Genomic DNA, 26,674 nt, shown 5'->3' on the forward strand with positions numbered 1-26,674 from the left:
GCAAACCTCCCTGCCGCAACCCCATACCTGGTTTTCAGGAGGCCGGTCTGCAAACGGGCGACTGGAGCCGCTGCTGTGTCCTGGAGAGACACTTTTGGAGAGGTGATGCTTGGTGAGATGGGGATGCAGAGTGCTGCTCTCCCATGGGCTGGAAGCTGGTGGTGACGGCTCCTCAATCAACAGTGACCAGCAGCTCAGTGCGTAAAGCACTGCACACGCTTATGTTACTTTGCACAAGCGATAGGGTTTGTCCTCAGTGCTGGACCTGGCAGAAGTGAGCTCTGGCAAAGCCAGTGGGAGGGCTGCTCGGTGGCAGGGAGCCGTGTGTGGGGCTGTGCTTCCATGCGGAGACGCCCAGAGCGGCGTAAACCCAAAGCACAGGGTGGTCCGGCACCAGAGCCTCCAAACTGCGGGATTTTCCTGCCAGACATTTGTGGGAGCAGGTGGTATTTGTTATCTTCCCCACAGCGATGGCAGACACCATCCCACGCGGGAGAGCCAGGAGCCAGCCCGGGATGCAGCTGGGACTCGCCTGCCCAGGGACGTTTCCTTGCCAGCGCCGGGAGCCGGTGGCCCGGCTGCCCCGCAGGCAGCTGCCAGGGGACGGCAGGCACCAGGGGTGAGGAGCGCACGGGGCCAGGACGTGGCAGGGCAAGGCAAAGCCCAGGGTGCCGCGCTCTGGCTGCGCGGCCACCTCTCTTTGGGGATGGAGCTGCCGGTGGATGCCAAGAACGAGCAGCCGCAGGGTGCCGAGGAAGAGAAGCCTGATTTTGGGTCATTGCTCAGCGCAACACTCAATTTTGGAGAGAAAACATGGGTTGGTTTCTACCAGGAAAGGTGAGGGCAGAGGCTTTCTGCTGCCTGGACGGGAGCTGCTTCAGAGCCATGTGCCGGGCTGCCACGAGTCTGGCTTTTGTCCCTGGGCTGGGACAGTGCCGTGGCTCTGCCCCCCTCCACAAACCCGCTCCTCCTCCGTGCTGCCGGCTCTCCCTCGGCCTGCGGAGCTGGCAGGCGGAGAGGGAAATAAAATCTTGGCTGGCCGGCGGGACACACCGCCTTTCTGCAGAGCTGCCGCTGCCGCGTGGCGAGGCAGACGAGAAAATCACCGTCTTTCTGCTCTGAGCTGTGCCAGGGCAGGAGCCTCCCCTCCTCCGCCTCCCTGCCTGGCTCAGCTCTCATCAGAGTACCCCGCTACCAGTTAGCAAATTAAATCCAATCCCTCCGGCACTTCCCAGGTATTCCCGCGTGGCTGCTCTGCTTTTTGCTCCTCCAGCCTCGGCTCCTGCACTCTGATGGAGTATCTCCTCCGGGACGCTGCCTCTGGCCGGCTGCTGTGCCAGGCTGTGCTGTGCCAGGCTGTGCCATGCCAGGCTGTGCCGTGCCATGCCGACCTCTCCTCTGGGCTTTTCATGCCGATGGACCCCTCAAAAACTAGAGATGAGATTGCGCTGGTGTCGGTGCTGGTGGCAGCTGGGTGGCAGCCGGGTGGGAGCCCCTGCAGCTCCTCTCCTCTGGGGCTCATCGGACGCGGCGCACCCCTGCCTCCTGCCCTCCTCCTGCAGACACTTCTCTGCCAGTCTTGACTAATTCACATAGAAAAGGATATTTTTGACTGGGTGAAGAAATCTGCCAAAACAGGGTTAGCTTGTCCCCAACAACTGTTCTGTGCATGACTTGGGGCAACCAGTTTTCCTGCAGATGTGTTTCTGGGTGAGGGTGCTGGCAGCACCCCAGTCTCGCTCTGCCTGGCCGGGGGTCCGTGGCCACCGCGCTCCGGCCCCTGGCAGCCTCCGTTCACTGACGATGGGGCATGGCATCCCCGCGGTCTCGCCTCCCTGCCCAGCTGGCGGGCAAAGGATGCGGCAGCCGGCTCCGCTTTCCCAGCCACGTCCTTGCTGCCCAGCAGCACCTAAACCAAAATACTGCGGGCGAACCAAATTAAACAGTGCTTGGTTATCACTTTGTTTTAGCAAAGACAAACCGAAAGGGAGAAGGAACATGTTTTCCTTTGCTTTTGTTATTTCCCTTTCAGGCCGTTATTTCCTTGCTTCGTTTGCTGGGGAATGGGAGCTGCCTGCTGAGCCCTGGCTGGCTCCAGAGCCGCCGCCGGGCAAGGCACGAGGCTTTTTTATTTTAAGAGTCATTTCTCTGTTTCCTGGGTTTCACATCTCTCTTGCAGGCAGTTCCCCTCCTACAACACCCGATGCGAAGCATCGCGCCACCAGCAAGAGGACGGTTAGCTAATCATGGGGATGAAGCACACATCTGCTTATCTGAGCTGCCTGGAGCCCCGCGCCGGGGCGGGCGGCCACGCGGTGCCCGCCGGGCTGTGCTGGCGCGCTGGCTGCGGAGGCCAGCGCCTGTTTTCCAAAAGCACGGATGTCTCATCAGGAATAAGCATCTCATCAGGAACGAGAAAGGCCACAACGATGCGGGAAAGGCCCCGGCGGTGGGAGGGAGGAGTTTCTGTTCCTCTTGGGCTGCGGGAGATTATCACAAACCCCCACTGTGCAAAATTCACGTCCTGAGACGGGGTGGGCTGGGCTGGGCTGAGCTTTCAGGGTCCCCCCTGTCCCTGGCTTCATGTGTTGCCTTCTCCTCTAAACCTCCAGAGAGAAAGCGCTGGTGCTTGCAGCCAGGGTCGTGCGCAGTCCCTGAGGACTGTTGTTTAGAGCCGCCTTGCAGGAGAGAGAAGAAAAATCACAAGACTTTCCCCGCCAGCCCCAGCCCCAAGGCTGGGATTTGCCAGACCGGGGCGGCTGGGCCAGCTCTGCGCACGCCTGCGAAGGGGAACGAGCAGCGAACGTCTCCAGCCGCTGCAGCCGGGGACAGCGGAGGCAGGTGCTGGTGGGACCACGGCCTCTGGCAGCCGGGGGCCGTCACAGCCTTTCCTGGGGAGCCGGAGGCGGGCTGGGGATGGTGCTGCGGTCTCCTTCACCGTCCTTGGCCGTGCTGGGCATGGCATCAAACCCCTGCTCTGGAGGAAGCTCCGTCATGTCTAGTCAAACATGGCCTTAATCAGACGGCTTTGCTGTACTAGCAAAGAGAAAAGACCGCAAAGAAATGCAGAGACCGCCAAAGGGGGCAGTGCAAGTTTTCAGCAGAGACGGGAGCGGGTCGGTTGCCTGCGGGTTCCTACTCTCCTTTTGTCTTTGCGTGACAGGCGCACCCCAAGCCGCAGACAAAGGCAGGGTCCAGCCGTGCCCACAGCTGTTGGCAGGAGATGCGCTGCCCTCAAGGGCGAAACACCCAAGAAAGATGATACTGGGTAGGAGATATCACCGTGTACCACGGACCTGCAGCGCGGTCCTGCAGCATGGGCCTGCTCACCTCAATGCCACCGAAGCAGCAGACCTGGACCATGACCGCAGGGTTTCCAAAGCCCAGTCCTCTGCTTTTTAGTGCTTTTTAGGCTGTCCACCCGTCACAGGCTCAACAGGCATCTCAGGGCTGCAGGGAGAGCTTGGATCTGGGCGCTTTGCTGGGGGCAGAGAGGCATGACTACACTGACCACCGGGTTTTGAAGAAGACACAGCCGAGACGGCAAAGTTCAGTGGATGCGGATGAAAAGGGCAGGAGCGTTTGTGGAAGAGAAAAGATCACAGAGGGATATTGGCTCAGAAAAGGGGAAGAGGTAGAGGAGACTCAGTGGAAATATGTGGGGGACACATGAAAACTATCGGTTCCTCTTTCTGCCATATCACGTAAGTACGGTGCAGAAAGTAAAGGGCAGCATATGTGGAACAGATTAAAAGAAGCTGATTTTATGCATTTTATTTACTATCAGGCTTTGAAATATACTGGCATGGTTCAGAAAGCCAGAAGTACAGAGACCCGCAGCACGAAGCCCAGATGACAACACAGGTAACGAAGCATCGCGCTTTCCAGCACTGCTTTGAGGGTTTTAGAACACCAAGGGGTTTTACAGTGGGAATAAATCCAGCTTTGTAACTCCTTTGTCTTTAGAGAGAGAGGGAAGCACCATCACCTTCAGTCCCCCGGCGGAACCCGGGGGCAGCCCGGGATGAGCGCAGTGCCTGCGGCCTCCCCGCAGCCCGGCCCCGCGCGGGACTCGCCCTCCCGACCACCCTCCTGTCCCCGGAGGGGGAAGGCGCCCGGGTACCCCTTGGCGTGTGCCGGGAAAGGGAGGACACCTCCCAGCAACGTGGGGGGCTGCGATTATATTCCAGCCCCTTAATTAAGGTCAGGGTGGTAAATCTCCAGTGAGGCAAACGTCTGGAGCCAAGGCTGCGTTTGGTCCATCCTCCCGCTCTGTCCTCACCCCACCCTCGCGCGCAGCTGGCCCCGAGCCGGCTGAGCACAGAGCAGAGGGGGGACGTGCAGGGTCCCCGGCCTCTCCGAGGAACACGCCGTTCTTCCATAAAGGGATTTTTTCCCATCAGCTGACACAGTCAGGATCACATGGGGCAGCCTGAGCTCAGGAATAGCTCATTATTTAAGAATGCCTGTACAGCTACATATGTATTAGTAATATTTGCTGATGCACAGGCACCACGCTCACCCAAGCTATTGCTCCGTCCCGGCGCCCTACTCATCCCCGTGGCCCAACCCTCCCCATTTCCACGCTTGCAGAAAAGCTGCCGTGGGCTGCAGCAGCCCTGGCAGAGCCTGTGGCACTCGGCTCTTTGCCGTTTGCTCACCGGGAGACGCAGGCGAGGAGCTGCCCGCCGGGGCGGCTGGATGGGGGGCGGCAGCCCGATGCTCTGGACCTCGCCGGGGAGCCCCTGGGGAGCGCAGGGTCTAAACCCAGCTGCGTGCCCCCCTGCGGGAAAGGCTGCAGGAAACATTGGCGATTGGGACAGACAGATTTTTGGCCCCCATGGGCTTTCAGGACAGATCCCTTCTGTGGTTGTTTCAGCGGCTGTAAGCAACCAGCAGTGGGGAAGATTTGTTCCAGATAAGGTCCTGCAGAGAAAACACGGGGGTTGTCTGAGGCCAGGGCAGAGGCGTTGCGCGGAGGAGAGCGGCTGGCTCTGGGTTTCAAGTGGGACCTGCTGGACAATCCCCAGCCGCGCAGCCCTGGGAGGGGGGAGGCCGCCCAGTCCCACCCTGAGGTGGTGCAAGAGCCCGTGTCTGATGGCAGGAGGGACAGAGCTGGTCCCACGGCCTTGGCGTGGCCGGCGGGAAAGGCGTTGCTGCTGCAGTGCCCTGGGCCTCGGAGGGCTTGCTGCCGAACACGTCTGCTCCTGCTTTGCCAAGAACGGCGTGTTTCTGCAAAAACACTGCCCAGAAATTCAAAACTTTCTAATTCTCCCTCTTTCCTGTGCTCGCAGCACAACTCCTTTGCCCTGGAGGTGGTTGTTCATCACGCGCCTTTCACCAGCCCCAGCGAGCGGCTGGATTTCACATCCCTGCGCTTCTGAAAACCTCCCAGGCTGGAGGCACACGGACCCTGGAAAGGAAGAGGACCTTGTGCAGCCGTCTCCCGGTCTTGTTTAACCTCTGCAAGTTCTGGTTAGTAGCGTGCAGATTAAACATTAAGCCCTTAAAAACATCCTTTGCCTCAAAAAAACCAGCGTAAAGGCAGGGCAGGAACTGGCTAGTACGGATGGTCATGAGTGCATACCCTTGTCGTGTGTACAAGGAAACAGATCCAGCCCCCGCAAGAAGGTTCTGGCTGCGCGAGAGCCGGATCACGGCAGAGGTCATGAGACACAATTCAGGCCAAAGGCTTCTGCTTGGGGCTTGTTTATGCTGGTTTACGGGCCACGAGCCTGCCCTTCCCTTTTCTTTTGGGAGCCCTGGGCCCTCTTCTTTGCCAACAGCTCTTCAGGGCTGCCGGTGAGCCGGGGCGGGCACCAGCCGGAGGTTGCTCTGACCCCGGGAACGGGCTCGCGCGAACATCTGCTCCCACCGGCCAAAGGAGCAGCACATCTCCCCTCCCAAATACAGGCTAGGAATTCTCTCCAAGATGCCCGTCCGAGCTAGAGGCAGCTCCAAAACTGCCAGGGGGTTGAGCACAAGGTAGGCAGCCGTCCTGGAAAGAGAGGTGCTTTGACTCTTCCTTGGAAACCTCTACGCTTGTCCCTACCTCCACCCCCAGGGCTGTGTCGAACACGTTAATCAAATTTCCTCTGCTAGTCAGTTATTCCTCCTGTACTTTCCACTTCTGCAATTTCAAAAATATGTACGTGATTATGTTATTGCTCATTAGGGAAGGAAGCTGTCCCGAGAAGACCCACACCCTCAGAAATGCTGAGAGTTACGGCTGAGTAGAGCCCTGCAGTCCTCGAAGCTGCACTGCTCCCTCCAGAGTCAGCGGTTCACAAGTGGGGAACAAACCCAGGAGCACAACCCACGGCGCGGCTGCAAGCGAAGCTGCCACTTTGGGAAGCGCTTTGCCTTTATCTGCCCCAAAAGAGTGCAAGGTCACCTGCTATGTAGGAGCTGCGGCTGCAAGTCCCGTAGCGTAAGAGAAAGCGTAAGGAACTTATGCGTATAGGTTACGACAACTGGTAAAAATTAGGCCGCTCCTTAGAGGAAGAGAATATCAGCAAGTGCTTCTGTGAGCTGTGGGACTGCTGAAATCAGTTTTCCTCTGCCTCAAGGGTGGATAACGGGGGGGCTCTCTCCTACCCAACAAGGGTTACACCCGCGCCGCGGCCCTTCCCTCGGGGAGGCAGCAGTAGCGGCTCGCTTCCCGGCTCTGTGAGACAGGCAGCCAAACCCGGGGAAACTCGGCTTCTCTGAGACTTTGCTGCCTCTTTCCCCCATTAAATCTGCGTGAGCGTGGCCATGAGGAAGGTCCCGCAGCACTTTGGCCGTGGAGGCGGCGAGGAAGCCTGGCCTCCTCTGTTCACCGTCCCCAAGGGTTTTATCCCTACACACTGCCCTCCGAGTGAGGGTGCGTGCTGCATTGCCTGGGGAGACACAGCTGGCGTGCGGCAAAGCCTCTGTGGGTGCTGAGATGACAGAAAGGACTGACGCAGCTGCACCTATCCTGCCAGCTCGGCCACCAGCTGGCTGCCACGGCTGTGGCTGCGGGGCACCGCAGCTCAGTGAGACCCCCGTAGCCACCGGCCTTGCGCTGCTCGAGCAGGCAGAAGCCGCCCTCTCGCTGCTAAGGGCCGTCTCCATCAGCATGTAGGATTCAGCATGAAAGAGGTCAAGGGACAAAATACCAGCCTGGACACACACCTCTACTCAGCTCAGCAAACAGTGACAACTCCTGAAGTTTCAGTCCTAAACCTCCCTTGAACAAAACTGGACAAGTTGTTCTCTGCAGGATTCACAGTGAGCAACCAACCTCGTTCTAGCTGCGGTCTTCGTTGGGCTTGAATTCAGAGCCTCAACAAGATGAGTCTACCGAAGCACGGCATACTCAGACCCCTGCAGAAGGTAAGCGATGCGGAAGCCCGCGTGCGATGGTTCTTGACAGGGACTGCCTGCCTGAGGCAATCCCTGCGGCACAGCAGAGCTTCGCACTGCGAGGGGGCAAAAGCGGGTCCTCACATTAACCCAGAGGGCTCTAAGGAAGCAGGATTTCGCAGCACGAGGAGGAACATTTGAGGAAGACAGATGGACTGCGCCCCAGCCACGGCGACCGGGAGAGCGCTGGCTGCAGCCCGCTGGCCCTTCTGAGCTGGCGGAGCCGAAGCTGCCACTGCTCCGTCTGCACCACTCAGGTCAAAAACATGGACTCCCAGCGGTTTGCGGCATGGAGGATCCAGCATCAGGCGGGCTGGGAGGACGAGGCACCGACCGCTGGCTGGCTGGGCTTGCACTCTTCCCTATGGGTTTCCAAAGCTGCCTCCTTCACCCTGTGGCTGCGAGCGATCAGGAGGACAAGTCCAGTCAGAAACCCTGCCAGACAATGGCAGACGGAGGGCACAGCCCTTACCTTTGGAGGACAACTTCACCACAAAAAGGGAGGTGACTCACCAAGCAAGCAATGAACTGAAGCCGTGCCAGCAACGGGAGGAGCGTGTCCAGGTTCAGGGACAGCGCAGGCAGTCCTAGCGCCTTATCTACATTTGCACAAGAGAAGCCAGCACCAGGTTAGCAAAACAGGAGCTGGACGCTCTCAGATGTCGCCCAGCTGAAGTCTGGATCCAGTTCCACTGAGCAGCTGTGCGTGTGATTTGAAAACAGTCAGAAGCAGCCTACGGCACCAGAGCACGGCCAAGGAGTGGAGCCGCGACCCTCCCAGCTGCTCATGCAGAGGCTCCGCAGCCCAAAGCGGTGCTTGGGAAGAGCAATAGCAGGGCAGGTCTGGAAACACCCAACGGGGTGCTTTAAAAGGCAGGAAAACCTTTAAGTTTGCTGCCAGAAGCAGCCTTGTGCCATCAGCTGTTATAAAACACCTCCCAAGGAAGCAGGTATCCGTGTCACATTTACAGAGAAGACTGTGCGTAGAAAATCCAGGAAAAAAGGCACAACTAGCAAGCACGACGCTCTTCTGACACGGCAGCACCACGGCAAGGCAGAGGTCAGCCCTCCAGCTTCATTATGAACTACCAGCGCCCTGAGACATCACCCGTAACTCCCTCACCGAGCCCTCCAGGCACGATAGAGAGCTGCCACTACTTGATGCAATCAAGCACACCGTTTTCCTTTCAGGTCCTCAGTCACACAGTTTGAAGTACCTGTAAGGTTCAAAACCAGCGGCCCGCGTTGCTGAGCAACTCAAGATCCCCCAGTTATGTTTTCCTGCTACTGAGCACCTTTGTCATTAAGTTTAAGGCCTTTAAGGGAGTTGTAAAATTGTGATTTATGGTATTTAACGCAGAGCTCACTTTTGGAAATCAAGTGCAGAAAGCCTGTTCATGCCCCTTTTCCCTAGTCCCGTCTCTTTTAAAAAAGAAGTACTCAGCCCGATAATGTTTACTTAATTCTGGGACTTTTGGCTTGCAAGAATGGATTTATTTGTAATGGAGGAGAAAGAAGCTGACGGCCAGGCGAAGGGGAACCTCTGGTGGCCACAGGCTTTCTTTGCAGCAAACCCTCCTGGCAGCGCAGAGCGGGCATGAAAATCAGCTGTGAATCGTTTCTGCAAGCTCAGCAATCCCTCCTTCCCGCTTTGCATCGCCTCAGAGCACAGCTTTGCCCTTGGACGCACGCGTGCGCAGCAGCGCAGGAGGCCCCGTGTTGGGTGCCAGGTGTAGACGCTGGGGTTTGGGGGTTTATTTTTCCCTCATGCCTGCCAGGGGTTTCACCCAAACCCCAAGAATTTAGTGGAATTTCACTGGAAACGCAAACAGCTTTTTTTGCTCCATAGGTCATCGCCTGCGGGGAGTTTCCACAGGCATTTTGCGCAGAGGATCTTGATACCCTCCAACTCTACCCGTAAGTTCCTGTAGTTGCCACAAGTCTTACATTTGAGTTTCAGGCCCTGGCAAAGACTAGGCTTAAGTAACAGCAATATTTGTTTAAACCAGTGCTGCTAACCAGAAACACTCCTTTCAACCACGGCAAAAGCACCCGCGCTGTTATCAGGGACAGGGGCAGGGAAGAGATCCAGGTTAAAACCCAGCCATCAAGAGGAACAAAAATGCCCGTTTTAAACAGCAGCTCCCTGCCCGAGCTGCCCGCCTGCTGGCGCAGAGCGGCTGCAGCCCATCGATGGCGGCGCGGACGTGCGGAGGATGCAACGGCACCGCTGGAACGATCCACACGTGTCGGTGGCCAGGAGACACCGCCGTTTGAAACCCAGGCTGGGCTGGGGCAGAACACACTCTCTGGCTCTGCCAGAGGGAAAAAGGCTCATTTCAGAACTTGCCAATCTAAGGTTTTTTACAGTCAGTTTGGCACCTGATCTCAGTGGAAGCATTGTGAGATCTCCTAGAACGGTCAGGAACTGTGTAATTGCTTTGCTGCAGTGAAGAGTCGATGGAGAGAGGTTCCTGGAGAAGAGGAGGCTGAGGGGAGCCCTCATCACTCTCTGCAACTGCCTGAAAGGAGGCTGGAGCCGGGGGGGTCGGTCTCTTCTCCCCAGGAACAAGCGATGGGACGAGAGGGAACGGCCTCAAGCTGCGCCAGGGCAGGTTTGGGTTGGGTATTGGGAAAAACTTCTTCCCCCAAAGGGCTGTCAGGCCCTGGCCCAGGCTGCCCAGGGCAGGGGCTGAGTCCCCATCCCTGGAGGGATTTAAAAGCCGGGGAGATGTGGTGCTGAGGGACATGGTTTAGTGGTGGCCTTGGCAGTGCTGGGTTAACGGTTGGACTCGATGATCTTAAGGGTCTTTGCCAACCTGAATGATTCTGTGATTTTAGGAGTTCATGTGAGAGAACACGCGCTCTGAGGTTTGTTTCTCAGTGTCAGCATTTGCTATGAGGTCTACAGGAAGGCAAATAACTGAATGAAGGACAAAGTCAGTTGCCTCCACAGTCAAACACCTTTTAATACAATCCAAGATTCTGCACAGTGACAAAAATACCATCAATGTAGGGCAGCGATTCCAATGACAGGGTAGAAAACCAATTCAGCAGCACACCACCATTCATCTGAAGAAAATCATCACCCCAAATAACATGCACGCTCATCTCAACTATGAATAGTCTGAAATTCATGACAGAGCTGGCAGAAAGGCATCTCGATGTGAACAGCCGGGTGCCCAAGCCTCCGATCTGTCCAACAACCGGACTCGGGGTGTCAGTCGCAGGAGCTGAGCTCTTCCAGCTCTTGGTCCCCGCCGGCCGCGGCATCCGCGTCGCTACGGCCACTCTGTGGTCAGTGGGCAGAGGAGCTCGCTCCCCATCAAAAGTGAGGACGGATTTCCAAGGACAAAGCACACAATTTCAATGCACACACATAAATCGCAGTTGATCGATCTGCAAGTGCCACCCCTCCATGGCTAAACACAGATTGGCATGAAGTTGAACTCTTTAAAGGACAGTACTGCCCGCCCCTCCAATTTGTCTGCAGTTATCTCAACACAGAGGAAACAGGCGTTTTTCCTTTCCCTGTGTTAATTAGCCTCTATTAATAAGAGGCCGATTAACATACTTCATCAGAAAAGGGAGCATGTCAAAGTGCATGACCTGTTAGAATGACAGCTTTTGGGTGCAGCGCTGCAGCCTGTCCAGCCCGGCTAACAGCTGGAAACGGCTCCCGGGGCCTGGAAACAGCTTAGATGCCATTTACAATAAATTCAAGTTTCTGATGTCAGGAGTTTCTAGTCTTTTCTGCCTTCAAGAGAATATTACAAAGCAGAAATGGCTTCTCAGGAAAGGAAATACGCTCTTGAAGCACGGTGGTAGCTGACGCCCAGCCTTCAGCGCTCCACACTGGCACCCTCGCTGCCATTGCTGCTGGCAGGACTACAAACTACATCAACAGTCCTTCAGAGTCACAACCTGACCGAAGCACTTCACAGCTGGGGTACTTCAGATAATTTTAACCTTCTGATAAGGCGCCCATTGTAGTCATCGTCTTACAAACCAGTCTGCGGTCTCCACCTCAGGAGTTCTGCACGTAACACAAACCGTTGGCTTAATTACCTGAACTTTGATGTACACTCGGTCAGCAACAACCATCAACTACACAGACAAAAAATAAAAAGCCTCCTCACTACTGGAAAGACAACCAAGTCACAATGTTATTCCTCTAAGGTGTCTCACAACCACAACGAGAATTACACATGAGGATTTGCACATGAAAAGGAACATTATTTTTTACTGCACAAAAGGACTGTGTGAAGATGACACAGCGTTGTGCGATTCCTCTTGCGAGATTATTGCAGCCTCTTGCTTATTCAGGCCATTCAAATTTAAACCACACGTACTGGTCCCGCAGATGCCTGCCGCAGGGCAGTGCTGTATCAAACCAAGACCATCCCTGCGACACGGATAGGAACAGGCGCCGTCAGCAGCAGGAGGATCACCTGTCAACCCCTTCACCCGCTGCCGTGATTTGCAAACCCAGACAGGTCATCGCCCAAATTGCTCTGGGCGCCGCGCCTGCTCCCAGCACACCCACGCCAGCTGCAAATGCGGACGGAGCAGCTGTTAGACGCTGCCAGCCCCCCCGGCGTAATGCCTTACTTTAAGGATGAAGATTTACCTTTAGACCCATGTGAAAGACTGGTTGGCCACCCAGATAAGCTACCAAAAAGGGGTCTTTTGTGGACCTTCGCTGCCAGGGGGTCAGAAGTTGTACTCATCTGGCACAAGGGAAGCTGAGGTGAGGCCTGCGACTGACTTTTGAAAGACAGTCGAGACTCAGATGCCTAAACCTCGCCGATTTTCAGTACTGCTCCGTGGATTCTCATACTAATATCCTGTGATGAATTTCTGAGCAACTATGAGTTACTTCTGATTTCAAACACCCAAATCTAAGAACAGAGCAGGGAAAGAAACAGCATTTCTTAGATATGGCTGAAGGCATGGTGTAGTACTCAGGTTTCGCTGACATAGCTGCATCTGGCAGGGATAGGGAGCAAGAAAATCACATCACCACTGCCAGCTGCAGGATAGATTTTGCAGATAAGACCTATTCATTTTGAGTGTAATATTAAAGTCCCACAAATCCTGCCAACACACAGCTCGAGGGAATTTCTGACAACTTAACAAGCTGAAAATTAATGCTATCGTGGGTTTTTTTTGGTTGTTCCCCCCAAGGGCACCCCAAGACAAATTTGAAAGAGAGGAGATATGGACAAAACTGAAATCCCACCTACATTTAAGAGAACCTACTAAATGGGATACATTTTCTGAGTGATTTCTTTTGCCGGAGGAAGCTTGTGGGATACTAGCAAGTGCACAGTGATACAGCTAGCTTTGAAAAAATAACAGAAGGCAGCATCAGCCAGTATTTGTAAAAAGCCAGATATGACTGTTCAAGTTCTTCCCCATCAAAATACATAAACATAACTGAATTATATCTGCCCTTCCAGTTCAATCAAACTTACAGTAAACCTATGAAAAGACAGCTGGACAGAACTCACTGAGTGGGAAGTGGGAAAGAGAGAGGCTCAGTGCTGACGCTCAAACAGGGTCAAATAATCTAATTGCAAATATAAATGGTGCAAAAGACATCTTAAACTGTTGTATACGCAGTCTAATGTTTCGAAGAGTTATTTTGACAAAAAAAAAATCAAAGTGGCACCTTAAGAAGCAAATCACATTTTTGCCATGTTTGTTTATGCACTTTGCAAGAGGCAACACTGTACCAAGACACGTGGAATTTTCATTGATGGCAAGCTAAACAAGCCAACGTTACCTGTGCCCCCTGAACATTAAACATGACCCTGGCCAGCCTAGCTGAGATTTTATCACTATAAATTTTTAGTTTTTCCTTTTAATGAACTTCAAGTTTAAGTAGTAATGACCTTTCCCCCCACTCCAAAGCAATTTTTTAGATTGAACTGCTGAAAAACCCAGCAATTCCTCTTTCCCTTCATTTTACCTGTTGTGATGAATCTTCTTACTAGCAAATCACCCACTGAAGCTTTGAGAGCATCCTGTCGTATGCTCTGGACTATCCATCGATGTTTAAGAACTCGTGCTCCACGTGGGAGAAGTTCCACAGCAGATACCGCAAGTTTTAGATAAAGACACTGGGCGATTGCCTCCAGACATCGCATGCCACGGGGCAGGCTTGCAGAGAACTGAATGAGCTCTCGGGAATAAGCAAAAGCCTCTTTGCATCACTCAAACCCTACCAAAACACAGCTGGCAAAAAAGTGTTACCTTTTTCAGGATTGCATCACTGGGAAGACTCATGATATGGAGAAAGAGTGTCACCTAGAGTTCTCCTGGGAAACTCGTCCACTCCCAGAACAATATTACATAGAAGGTTCCCCTCCCACCTCCCTTCATTTACCTGTGGGGAAAGCATTAAGCTTCTGTATCACAATGTCTAATTCCCCAGATACGTAGGGATATCAGCACAGATATTCTCAGATTTAAAGCTCCATTTCAACTTCCAGGAAAGATGAAGAAAGGGAAGTTTCTGAACACTGCATGTATGCTCTGGCTTTCAGCTGCCTGAAACATGAGTCAGTTTGAAGTCATTATACTGCTAGGGAATAGGAATGTAAACATAATCAAGCCTTTGAGATATCGTTGTCCAGTCTGGACACCTTTCTCAGAGGCAGACTCCTCAAACAGACGCAACTGGAATGTGTCAAGGGTTCAGGTGCAAGGAGAGCGATAACTAGCAATCACAGCTCTTGCGTGAATTGAGGGCTTTCGTAATTTACAAAATGGTGCTGATTTGTCTGCAAAGTGTCTGCTTATAGCAGGGCAATGATTTTATCAACGACTGTTCTACCTCAGATCTGAGGTCATCAATGTTCCTGGTGAACAGGTATTTGATATTACCAGGTCAAGCCAGATACTGGTGCCAGTGGTACACAGCTCTACAGCACACCTCAGCCAGCTCTGTGCCTCTGAGGCTCTGCATCAAACTGCAAACCCACCCTGTGAGACGGACTTGTATCCATTTAGGATGGTTTGGAATCATTACATTTCATTTTTACCTAATAACACGACCTGAATCCAGGTCTCTAGAGGTAAAGAGCTAAGGAGTTAATCAGATACATTACTTCACCTTGACCTGTCTTAAAATAAGAGTAAACAACTAAGCCCTGCATTCAAGTGCACCACTTATTAATTACTAAAAAACACTGAGCCCAGCAGAAATTACGTTCTAACTTGGCTCCTGCATTAGAATTTGCCTTGGGAATCCTAGGACAACTGCAAAACTAGTTGATTAACGATAGTCACATCAACCATTCATGGTGTCCCTGAAGCCCCACACCTCCAAGACGGAGATCTGGAAGCTTTCAGAGCACAGTGGCTGATTATTGAAAGTATTGCAGTGGCTGGTTCTTCCGTGGTTCAGATCTGCATCGAGGTAAAGAGCCTGGCCATCACCACCTCCTGTGAAGAGACAAAGGCAAGTGTAAGGGTGTCTCTGCGTTTCTGAGCATGGCAAACTGCTATTTAAAAAAAAAAAAAAAAAGTACTTCAGTGTTTTTCTCATGGGAACAACTGGAAGCCCTAAGTGATGTTTGCTTGCTGTCTTCAGGTGTAACTGAGTATGATCAAATGCATAACTTTTAAATGACACTATCAGAACTGGATGATTTTTTTTTTTTTAAATTTAAAAAGACAGTAATGCAAGTCAGTAAGAACAAGAAGCCTCGCTCAAACGCCTGCATTTAAGATTTGTTTTTCAGTGCTGTAGGATCTTGGAAGCTACCAACTGCATATTTTCCCTCCAGTAGAGAAAAAACAAAGAATTCTGTTAGCAGTCAAAAATCAAAGCCGGGAGAAGAACAAGATCAATAAGTAACAGCACTGGCTTGGTCTTCTAAATCATTACAAAACACATCAGAGATAAAAGCATTTTGATTATCTGTGGGTCTATGTCAATATTCACAAAGCTTGCAGTCAGAGGATGCAGTGAAGTGAAATAAACTTAGACAGAAATGTGTTAGGAAAACAAAAAGGAAGATTCCCCTATTGCTTACAGGGCAACTGTCTAAGAATAGCTACCGAAAACATCTGAAGAATCAAAAGGGTGGAAATTCTGGTCTACGGCTGGAATTGTGTACAGCATTCATTTCTACATATCTACTACCCAAGCTTGTATTTCTCTTATTACTACCCATAGTGTAATATATGGTAAATACAAGTGACTCTTATCTAAGGCTGACAGGAAGAGCTGGTGGGATATATGCTCAACAGTAAAGATCTCTGCAATATCTATTCAGCGACACAGGCACTGAAGCTCTCACCAGCCTAGCTGGTACTGGAGCAGCCCGACTTACGGTCAACTAGAGCACATGCTGCTAAGTGGGGAATCAGCCAGCACTTGGTGTTACAGAGGAAACCACCAGGCTAGTTGCTCTCCTAACAAGTGTCAAGTAAAGCTTTTTGGGAAAAGGACAACTACGATTTTATACCTGTTCTTTGTAAATCCCATTTAGGTGACAACTTTACTAAGCAGGCTTTTGCCCAAGTCAGCAGGAGCACAGATCCAATAAAGTTCCAGGAGAATTACCATGTTTTATAGTTTACCCTGTGTTTCAAAAGCCTCAGTGCGAAGTAAGTTCCTCTTCAAGAACTACTTCTCATCACGAATTAGGCAGTATGAAGCTATGGCTGTGCTTAAAGTTACGAGTTACTATCTTACTCTAAAATGCTCGATATGCAAGTTTTCCCACAGAAAATTTTGGGTAATAATATCAGGTTTTGGCCGCTTTTATCTCTAACCGTAGCGATACTGAAATACATATGTGGTAAATACAGGTGAGTCTCTTACGTAAGGCGGATAGGAAGAGCTGGTAGGATGTACGCTCAAATTCTCACACTGACTGACCTATAATGATGCATTCGCTGCTGCCAGCCATGAACATGGAGGCTGTTTTGGAAGGCAAGTTGAAGTGCCGAGCTGATAAGAAGGGAGAAAGGCGATCCGAGGGGTCTGCTGGGACGCTGCCGGAAGAGAGGGTGCTGGAAGCTGGCGAGGCGTGATTTTCCGGCTCCGAACCAGTTGTGGCCAGTTCTGGGTGTTTTATGATCACCCACTCGTAGCGTTCCACTTCTGGCTGCAGCTGCATAGGGGCAGAGAAGAGCAAAGCTTTAGTTAGGGCACATGCACTACACAGAGAGCTCTGCATAGCAAAGAACATCGAAGCCCCTCAGACTCCACCTGCACGATTACCGGTAAAGATTGGACCAAACTGTCTTTTAGGCCAGATGTTTTTTTCTTTCTTTATGTCTTTGCTTTGTAGGTGATTGAAGAAACGATGCAGTGTTTTCTGAGTTACCTTATTACATCTTTTAAGAAAATATTCCATGCAAGGGGAGAAAAAGAGTTACCATAAAACTGAAGAGTAATATTTTCTCCTCCACATGAAGAGTTCAGTAGACTTCATAAACTAGGAGGACATATAATCCAGCCTCTTCAAGTGGAAAGGAAGTCAGAGTTACTCACACCAGCACACTGGTTCTGCCTTGCTACTGGGTAGCGACAATAAAACTTTACTCACCCTAAATACAAAGCACTCCCCAGTTCCAAAGAAACTCAGCTTGTTCCCTCCTCGCCGGCGCTCGCTCCAGTCAGTTGACAGATAGGCACCACAGACCTAGCACAAACAGCATCGTCAGGAGGCTTCCCATTGAAGAAGAAAGTGTGTTAAACCAATTGATACCAACGTTTCAGAGTGCAGAACTGAAGGTTTTATTTCAGTTTGATTTTCAAAATCTCTGTATCAGTGGTTTAAGCCAGCACAAGTACTTATATCTAAAGATATATTTAAACTGCTTTAATCCACTGGTGGGTACCCTTAAATCCTAAGAGTTTCATAAATTATTTCACATCTCTCAGGCCTTAAAGGAGAAATGTTCTAACATAACCCCAGGTAGCAAAACACAAATCACTCCAAACTTGCCATTTTGGCATCCAAAGCAACAGTATTACCACAACTTACAGTATGAGCAGTTCTGCCTGAACATTTTCTGCTCATGAACAGTAGCCTTGGTGGCCTTCTCCGTTTCAAACTGTAGCTAAGCCAATGCTGAACTAGCTCAGATATTTAAACCAGCCTGTTCAAACAGCACGGGGTTCACTAGTTTCCAATGAAGAAAAACACAGCCTTAGAGGGCTGAGCCTTTCTGTGGAGTCTTTTGTTTGCACTAGAAGAATTTCTCACTACCAGCAATAAGCATCACTGCCAAGCGGACACAGACCAAACAACGAAGCTCTAAGAATGGGGTGAAAGCAACCCTGCGTTTTTTTTCCCAGAAGCTATGGTTAAACAGAATTGTTCTAAGGTACGTTCGCTGTATAGCCTCCTCCAGCATCACAAGCAGAGCTCCTAGGACAAAATTACTGAAGAGCAGGTATTTATATAGATAAATCTTGTGCATAAACAAAAAGACGGCCCAGAACTCTATTTGATCTGATATGCCCAAAGTAAATGAGAGCCAGAAAATCAGAAGGCAAATTTTTATCTTTCTAAAATGTAACTACAAACATATGAATAAAGGATGAATGTAATCCTGTGCAAAAAACCAAAACCCACAACCACCAAAAAACCTCACACTTTTCTCCTACTTTTTTGTTTGGACTACTTTTTTTTTTTGAGGGATAAGAAACGAATCCTACTATGAAAACCAGCATCACTTACAGAGCTAGACTTTAGATGCTCCAGGACAAGAAGCAAAATAATAAATAAATATTTTTCCTCTTCCCTTTAGATACCACGGGCATTCTATAAGCCATTGGCATGTCAATGCAGGCCTGTAACGGCCAGAAACCATACACAGAACTAGGAAACAGCCTGGAGCATTAGCATTAGGTAGAGGCAAATAGGAGCAGAAATGGGCTTGCTTCACGGACAGTCATCCTGCGGGAACGTAAGTAGAAATATAAGCCCACAGGCTGCAATAACAGCTTAACGTTATACACAGAATATTTGGAAGTCATGCACAGTGGCGCAGACGACCAGCGCTCCTTACAGGAAGCACCTGCGTGCCCTCCTTTGGAGGTTCGGGGAAGCTTTCTTGTTTTATGCATTTTTTTTTTTTTAAATAATGCATGAGATGAAGCTAATGTTTCTGTTTTCACATTATGTTGTCCAATATTGTCATACACGCTCATTAGATAAGGCACCTGCGTGCACTCCTCCTCAGGTTCTCAGAGCCGCCTTGTTTTATTTTTTTTTTTCCAAACAAGAATGAGATGAAGCTAAAGCTTTTGTTTCCACATGTAGTCCAACACTATTCATACCAATTAAATTCTGCTACATTCTCTCCTGATATCCTGAAGAAAATGAAAATATCTCCTAAGAATTACGAGTTTCTCACCACAATTTCCTGGCCTCTCCCTCTGATTCTGCAATTAAGAGAGTCTGTCCAAGAGCTCAACGAGTTACTCTAGTCCATCAGCTCACATTACTTACAAGAGAAAGAACAGCTGACCAAGACCTAGTTTACAAGATTTACCCAAGAATGCACAGTCCCATAACGAACAAATGGAACCATTTAAAGCGTGCATTGTTAAAAAAACAAAACCCCAAGCAATTTCAGGTCCCTTGCTTCTTCATTTTATTATAAACAGTTGTGTGTTGCAATACTGCGTTACATAACTGCCTACAGCCTAATTTAATCAGTTGCCTTTCACCCCACTCACCTCTTTTGCTGTGGTCTTGATGAGGAGAAGAGTTGGTTCATGTCCCTCGCTGTGAGAATAGAACCTGCAGTGCAGAGTACACAAAAATGAGCACTCGGCTACCACCAGCTGCAGTTCTTTTCCTCCTCAACATCAGGCACCACCTCCTCCTCCAACTGATGGCACGGCAAAAAAGACATCTGAAGACCAAGGATATTCCTGCAAATGCTTTCTACAGTCCACTGTAAATAACAGACTTGAGTGTAGACAAACATTATCAAGCAGTTCTTCTCTACTCAGTTCTCTGTACAGTTGTTTATGCCTCTGCAAAATACCTAGATGACTACCTATCACAACAGCGGCATTTTACGGCATTTTGAATTAAGACAAGCTAAAGGAAGGTGTGTCCTGAGGACTGATGGCTGTGTCTGAAGGGCTCTCAGTTTTCACAGAAAATAACGATGATGCATTCTCTTTGCTTGCTTTTCCTCATACGCACACGGGGCTGGGACAGCAGACCGCTCCCCACCTCAGTACCTCAACTGCAGGTGTCAAAGTCATTATTAGGAGCTATAGAATTACAGTCTTCTGTGTCAAGTGCAAGGAGAACTCATATCTAGTTTATCCCACTTTAAAAATAACAACAATCAGATTCATAGGTAGAGGAATCTCCAGTTCCCTTATTCTTTGGATCAGTTTGAATGTGGTTACCTACCAAAAGAGCCTGCAGAGCAGCCACTGAGTTAAACCATTCATACCCAGGAGGGAATGAACCAGTCTCAGACCAGCACATTCTGTGAACTGATGCAAGTTTGACTTTTCCAACTGGTCTTGGACAGTTTAAAATGGCTTGCCACGTTCTGGCATATGAAGTATCCTGGTCAAATGCTGTAACCAAAAGGAATTTGTCATGGTTACATCCCCTCGGCTAATAATATTCTTCAGAGCAAGTTTTGACTAGGCATAGCCTTTTTGTCAATCCAGCGAACAGTTCACCAGTCGCTCTTTTTTGCCCTACGTTAGAGAAGAGCAGGGAAGGTTTTCCTTACCTGCTCAGACTACAGCCATGTTCCAAGGTGGTAAAAAGCAAGAGGGGCTGGCAAAGCGCAAATCGCTCTGGGATCCATGACCAGATATCTCGCATCTCTTTCACGCTGACAATTTCGGACTTGAAGTTCTCAGCATGAACTGCTAAGTGCACATTCTGCCTGAGAAATACAATACAAAACATTGAGAAACAATAATTTAGCAACAAAACAAGTCTGAGATTACTGGACAGGAACATGCAAAGAGAGCTGAACACTAAAAGACCCTGGTAGGCATGCCATTGTTCAAAGCCCCAGCCCATGGGGTTAGAAGGCCATGACTTAGTGAAGATGATAAACTACTGCAGTTTAACATAATCCGCAAGAGGCAGTGGACTGGCCTGACTGAAATACCTGGGGCAATTCCTCTGTAAGGCAGCTGTGGCCTGCACCTTTATATATAAAGGACGTAATGGTGAGCCAGCTAGGATGACCACGACCTTAAATAGATCAAATGGTATTTGCTGTTTGAGGCAGTCTCACTGGCGCTAGGATTTAAGCCTGCAGAACAGAATACCTAAAGAAACAGCCAGGATCTGAAAGGACGAGGTCGTACTTTTTCCCCCTCTGAGGTCCTGCCTGTATCATGGAATTAGAGAATTCCTGAAACCCTCAGAAGTCTTAAGAGGAATGAGTATTACCAGGCTAAGCGATTTTAATCCAAGGCAAATATTTAAAGCTTTTGCAAAAAGTTCCACCTCTTGGAAACACATCATTACCAATGACTTCCACTTCATTAAGAATCAAAGAAGTTTCTGGGTTCGTGGTTAGAGATGGAGCCTGAAAGCATGAAGGAACGCCAGACGCTCACACCGGAAAGCAGGCCTCCGCGCTCCCCAGAGCGGTCCGATACAATTACCAGAACTGATTCGTGGCTTTCGAACACTTGAAGGTAATAACAATAACGATGATGATCATCATCATCTTAACCAGCCTTCATTTCTCAGATTAAATAAGCCAACACCAACTCAGAGCCTGGGGATTAAACAAGTGTTATTGCATCCGTGGCCGATGTTAAAGACTTTTAAAATGCAAGGGTGACAGCCAAGTACATGGTGGCAGTGACAGAGGAACTTACACAAGATACTAAGTTACGGGTAGCCATTAGTTAAATGAAGCTTTAGGCAGTTTGCTCTGCATGCAAGGGTTCAGTTGCAAGTATTTGCCAGTTTCTGGTGGGTTTTGTTTGTTTGTCTGTTTTTGACAATTACACATTTCTTTCCTCTCAGTTTCATGCAACATAAAAAGGACTTCAATACTACCTGTCTGCATGTACCTGAATAGCTTAGCGCACTCCCTAAAACACACAAACTATACATTATTTATTATTTTTCTGGCTCATAGTACCAAGAAATCAGCAGCATTTGCACTGTACTTTAGAGCAGTGCTTCCTTGGAGACACTGGGAAATGCTTTCTGCAATTTATTGTAGCTGCCTTAGTGCCAGCATTTCTAATGAATTGACTCCTTATGCCACTTAAAAAAAAAATAAAATTACTGCTTCCTCTAGCAAAATGGGCCAAATTACTACTTGCATCGCTACCCTGCATTATTTAATTAGCAAGGAACTCATATGGACACCTATTTAAGCAATGGTGGGTTTTAAAACTCACAGTATCACTGACTAGGACATTATTTGTGCTTTTAAAGACAGCAAGCGGAGGCACAGGAAAGATCAACGGAAGCAAAGTATGAGCCAAGACTTGAACCCACATCTTCAGAATCTTACTTTAGGTCTCAGCCCTCCGCTGGTCTGCAGCTAAAGACTGGTGGCACGACTGAACAGAGCTGAGAAACAAAGCCTTGGTTTCGGTTCATCAGAAATTAGATTTTTCTCACATTCAAGGAATTAAGAAATATTCAGGGCAGTCAACTAGCTTATCACAGTGAATTTCTAGAGGAAAAGTAATGATGCTAAACAGGCTAAGAGTTAGCAGCAAATATCAAAACAGTTTTAAACTTACTAAACCTCAAACAAACAAGCCTCATAATTATTTGTATGCTTGGTATGTACATTTTTCACACTTATGCGATCTGTCTGGGCAACTAAACTTACGTACTTGTTCCTAAATGGCTCTCAACCTCAGTGTGCCTTCTCTTTTGCCTCTGCTCCTTCTCCTGGCTACTATGAACTGCTGCTTTAAGGGGACTTTCCTACCCAGACCCCACTTGAAGCCTGTGGTCAGCAGTATTCACAGTAACACATCACTTTCAGTACCCTGTGGCTTCCTACAACTTCTCCGTGTAGGTAGAAGAGCATCACCTTTACAAACAGATCTTTCTGATTTACTAGAAAGCATTTACCATTGTAGTGGCCATTTAAAACTTTTCCAGGCATGCCCTTCCTGCCCCTTGAATACCACGGCAAATCATTTCATATTTCATGTCACCATTCAGTAAAACCTAGGCCGTAGCTTGACTGAAGGATTTGAAATGGAATGACCTGCTATTTCCCAGTCATAAATCACAGCTGCAGGTGCTTAAGACTGAAACTTGATCCTGTGTTGAGACCAGCATCAATACACAGCCCGCACCTACGTCAAACCAAACTCTGCGCTGCTTAACAAAAATACAAGTTTTTTGGGGGGGGAATGTCAGAAAATTGCAACTAGAGTTAGAAGTATCTCACCTGTATTCATCCTCTCATTTTTGACAGTATTTCTGGACACTTTTAAGACTCAGCTGGACAGGGTGCTGGGCCACCTCGTCTAGACTGTGCTCTTGCCTAGAGTAGTTGCTTTTCAAAGTAGTAAATGAGTGAAAATGAACAGCACACAAGTTGGCTAAGAAAAAAAAAACCCAATGTTTTGGTTTATACTGGTTGATGAAAATTAAGTTTAGCCTTTACCACACCAGAGGTCTTTCAGGATTATCTGGTAAAAAACCAGCAGTTGGAGAGAACACTAAATTTGGACTGGCACTGCATTGAAGTCTACCACTAGAACCGAAAAAATTCATTTAGATTTTACCCTGCATGAGCGTTTTCCTCAATTCTTCATGTTGGCTTATTGGGATCGGCATGACAACTTTCTATTGATTGCTGATGTTGGAAAGACATGTTCAATTGTTATTATCCCAAAGGAAACGAGATTTAGAAAAGTAGCACAATTTAAATGTTTAATAAAGCAGCTTATTTCCTATTTTCATAGGAATGTTGTTTTTACAGCTATATCATTAACACAATGTACTTCAGAGACCTCAAAGTTCCTGAAGATCAAGTCAACGCTGGCGGCACGCGGTAGCAGCTGTCACAGTGGATAGGCTCCGTATGCATGCCAAGGCAACAAATAGCAGGCTCCAAGGTCCGACTCACTGAAGTACATCTTCCTGCTCTACTTTGTTTGGGGTCAAATCTTACAGGGTCTGCGTTATCTTTAAAGTCCATTATAATTTCAGTTAGGGCATAAATGCGTGGTAGAAGTGATATGTTGCTTCTCAGTCATAAACGGCAGTATGAGCCATATGTGGTGTATAAGCCCGAAATGTAATCCTGTGTTGAGATCTGTGTCAACAGACACCCTGCATCCACTTAAGTCCCCTTAAACCCAAACTACGTGCTTCCTAGCAGAAATCAAGGCTTTCTGCTGCTTTCAGAACATTGTAACTACAGTAAAGTAATACACGGACATTGAAGATTTGCTTGGCTGGAATTAACAGCCTGCTGATTTATTAGAGGTAAAATCCTCAACGCACAGGATATATGATATGGAACATGCTTTGATAAGTCTCTTAAGGTGTTCTTTCAGACATGAAAACATGAGGAAATTAATTTCAATTTTGATTTTATACATTAGTACAAATGTTAGTGTGCATCACTCACTAAAGTTAACTCAGGGCACCTGCAACAAGGCCAAAAGATTCTCAAAGACATTCATTTAAACCCATACATCTGTGGTACTTAATACTCACAGGGCAGTCTTTCTCCTTTCCAAGTTCTCTGCTTATCAGATATCACAAACCACTGGGTTTTGTTCTTTAAGATTTGCTTTTCAGGCCAAGACTTGATGAATGACTTCATTAACCATTAATGCTATATGGCTGAGTAACTCTGACCTCCTTGACACAGGAAAATAGTCTGTCTTCTTGCCTCTAAAAAAATCTACTTAAAAATAAATATAACATAGTATGAATGGAGACAAGTCACTTTTAGGAGTGTGCCAAGTTGGGTTCAGTCCAACATCTTTCCAATTAACTGCAGAAAGCTTGCAAAGAAGAAAAAAGTTGAGTAGGTCTCACATCTATTGCAACAGCACGTACCAGGTTTGTATGTGGGACAATACCTAACACTTCTGAAGACATGTTACTCGAGATGTTTTTAAAAAAATAACACTTTTTCTTACAATGTAGAAAGGACTTATATCCCACCATTAACATTACACTTTTCCGTTCTGGAGAACAGAGGCTTGTATTGCTGTGTGGAAGTGCGACGTTGACTGGCTGGCCCGTGACCCCTTATCTTACAACCTTGCAGGTGCTTTGAACTAACTTTGCAAGAGTCTGTTCGGGAGATGGTACACAGCAACTGGATGCTATAATTGCTGCCCTGCTTCTCCTGCCCCAGCATTAGCAATAACGACAGCCTCAGAAAAAATAACCAGCCAAAGAGAGAAGAAACGAGCAAAGCGCAAAGATTCACGTGTTGTAACCTACCTTTGGGGAGATGCAACACTGCAAACAGGAGGGGTGCATGGGTGGGGAATTGACAGAAGGAGAACGTGGAAGGAGAAAGACAAAAAAAGACAGAAAAGATCAGTGATTTCCTACATCCGCAGCAAAGTGAATGAAAGGAGCCTGGAGAGAAACAAAGTAAAGTTTGATTTGAATCACCAAGCACAAGAAAAACAAACAAACAGACAGGTTAAAATATTTCCTATTCCTACTTTTTTTCCTTTTTTGCTACCTGCTTGTAGTTATCTGATTGGAAAATAATTCGTCACCTCCTCGCACAGGCCAGACACATCTGGACAAGAGAACCCGCACCCCGCCGAGCACTGGAGAGGAGCTCGCGTCTCCAGCACCCACACCTGCCTACCCTGGGATCCAAACCGAGCCCAGCTCGCAGCAGCGCCGTGCCAGGGGACACTGAGAAGTTTCCGTATGTTTACAAAAGTAGCTGAGAGAGGATGGAAGTTTTCCACCAGCAACTCCGCCTGGTAAGGCAGTAACTACTGGCGTTATTTGGGTACGAATTCACTGCCTTTGAAGGCGTCACTGTTGTTCTGAGCAAGAACACCTCTACAACATTTAACACAGCAGGAGCTTCTGGGTTTTTTGCAGTTGGCTTTTTTTTTTTTTTTTTAAAGCTCTCATTCTGTTGCTGAAGAATATACTCAGAAAGGGTATTACAACTCTTCTGAACTTCAGTACAGAAAGAAAAGCTACACCCTGGAAGAGTTAACACTTCTGGTTGTGAGTCCCAGATACAGTGGTCTGAGCTCTACCCGATGCGACGTTCCAGTGGCTAAAGGCCTTGAAATATTTGAGACTGACAGAGCAGCCTCTTCCAAGATACAAGCAAGATAAAGCACAAGCTAATTGTAACCCAAACTGTGGATCTAAAAATAAACCATTGGAAAAGACTGGAGGGAACTTTACATGTATTTGGGCACATGAAAGAGGTTCAGCTAACATTTACGTTATTTTATAGGCTGATATCTGGTTAAGTATATATTTCACTACCATGGAACGGTATCTGTTTGCAACTACTGTGACTAACCCAGCAAGACAATTGTCTGTAAGATCTTAATACATCAGTGGCGGGTACCTTTTGTTTTTTAAAGATTTTGAGAAAAATGAAAGACTGTCCCTCTGGAATACCAAGTCCCAGATATCACACTTACTGACCCAGGAGCCTTCTAGAAGTCATCCTCCCTTCAGAGGTCAGGACAGCTGATAAAACTGCTCAACACTTAAACTTAGATTTCAAAAGCTGTTGGGAGAAGTTTTCTGCAGTCACAGAAGGCCTTCGGAGAAACAGAACATGTCTACAACACCAGTATTTACCTGCACATTCATTTGCACTTGGCAAGATGCTAATTTTGTTTAGATTAATATATTGCTGCCTTTTCTATACACAGGGAGAGGTCTTTCAGCTAAGCGTTTTATTATTGTGGCTTTTACTGTCCCACTGGAGCAGGATTTCATTTACTAGTTTTACAGCTGGCTTTTCCTCCCCTCATTTCTGAAAAGAAATTGTGATTATGCAACCATCGTTTGGATCAGCATCCTCACTCTTCTCTTCCATGGTTCCTCCAAAATCATTATTTCTAATAGTACGTGGACCCGTCACAAAGCAGGTCAACTCCTGCCTATGATTACCATACTCTTGACTTTCAGGAGGCTTGCAGTCAAACTAATTTTAAAAGTAACCTGTAAATAAAACTTATTTCTTCCTTGCTCCATTAAAATAACTCCCCAGATAAGCAAAACCTTCCCAGCTGGGACAGTGTTTGCCTACTTACACTAAAGAAACTGCCGAATTCACAGTACTGGGCAGCATGAAATTGATG

At 48.5% G+C, this 26,674-nt stretch overlaps 1 protein-coding gene across 18 annotated transcripts in view; it reads right to left on the reverse strand.

Annotated features, from left to right (window-relative positions):
• Positions 1–3,759: 3,759 nt before the first annotated feature.
• TBC1D24 (TBC1 domain family member 24) overlaps positions 3,760–26,674 on the reverse strand; it is a 37,626-nt gene continuing 14,711 nt past the window's right edge. For 11 of the 18 annotated variants that reach the window (XM_087731050.1, XM_087731044.1, XM_087731048.1 and 8 more), the window contains 7 exons: positions 24,816–24,833; positions 20,131–20,289; positions 19,103–19,166; positions 16,959–17,054; positions 16,286–16,520; positions 14,720–14,841; positions 3,760–13,944 (listed from right to left, as the gene is read on the reverse strand). In XM_087731050.1, the coding sequence (XP_087587176.1) occupies positions 13,876–13,944; positions 14,720–14,841; positions 16,286–16,520; positions 16,959–17,054; positions 19,103–19,166; positions 20,131–20,289; positions 24,816–24,833 (763 nt within the window). In that variant the 3' untranslated portion in view covers positions 3,760–13,875. Of the gene's footprint in view, positions 14,842–16,285; positions 16,521–16,958; positions 17,055–19,102; positions 19,167–20,130; positions 20,290–24,815; positions 24,834–26,674 lie in introns of all 18 variants that reach the window. The other 7 variants (XR_015698680.1, XR_015698679.1, XR_015698677.1 and 4 more) reach the window with 7 other exon arrangements.

This window comes from Nipponia nippon, unplaced genomic scaffold (assembly GCF_047370975.1).
Source record: "Nipponia nippon isolate SJK-2023a ecotype South Korea unplaced genomic scaffold, ASM4737097v1 scaffold_5, whole genome shotgun sequence".
In the NCBI taxonomy this organism is placed as follows: Eukaryota; Metazoa; Chordata; class Aves; order Pelecaniformes; family Threskiornithidae; genus Nipponia; species Nipponia nippon.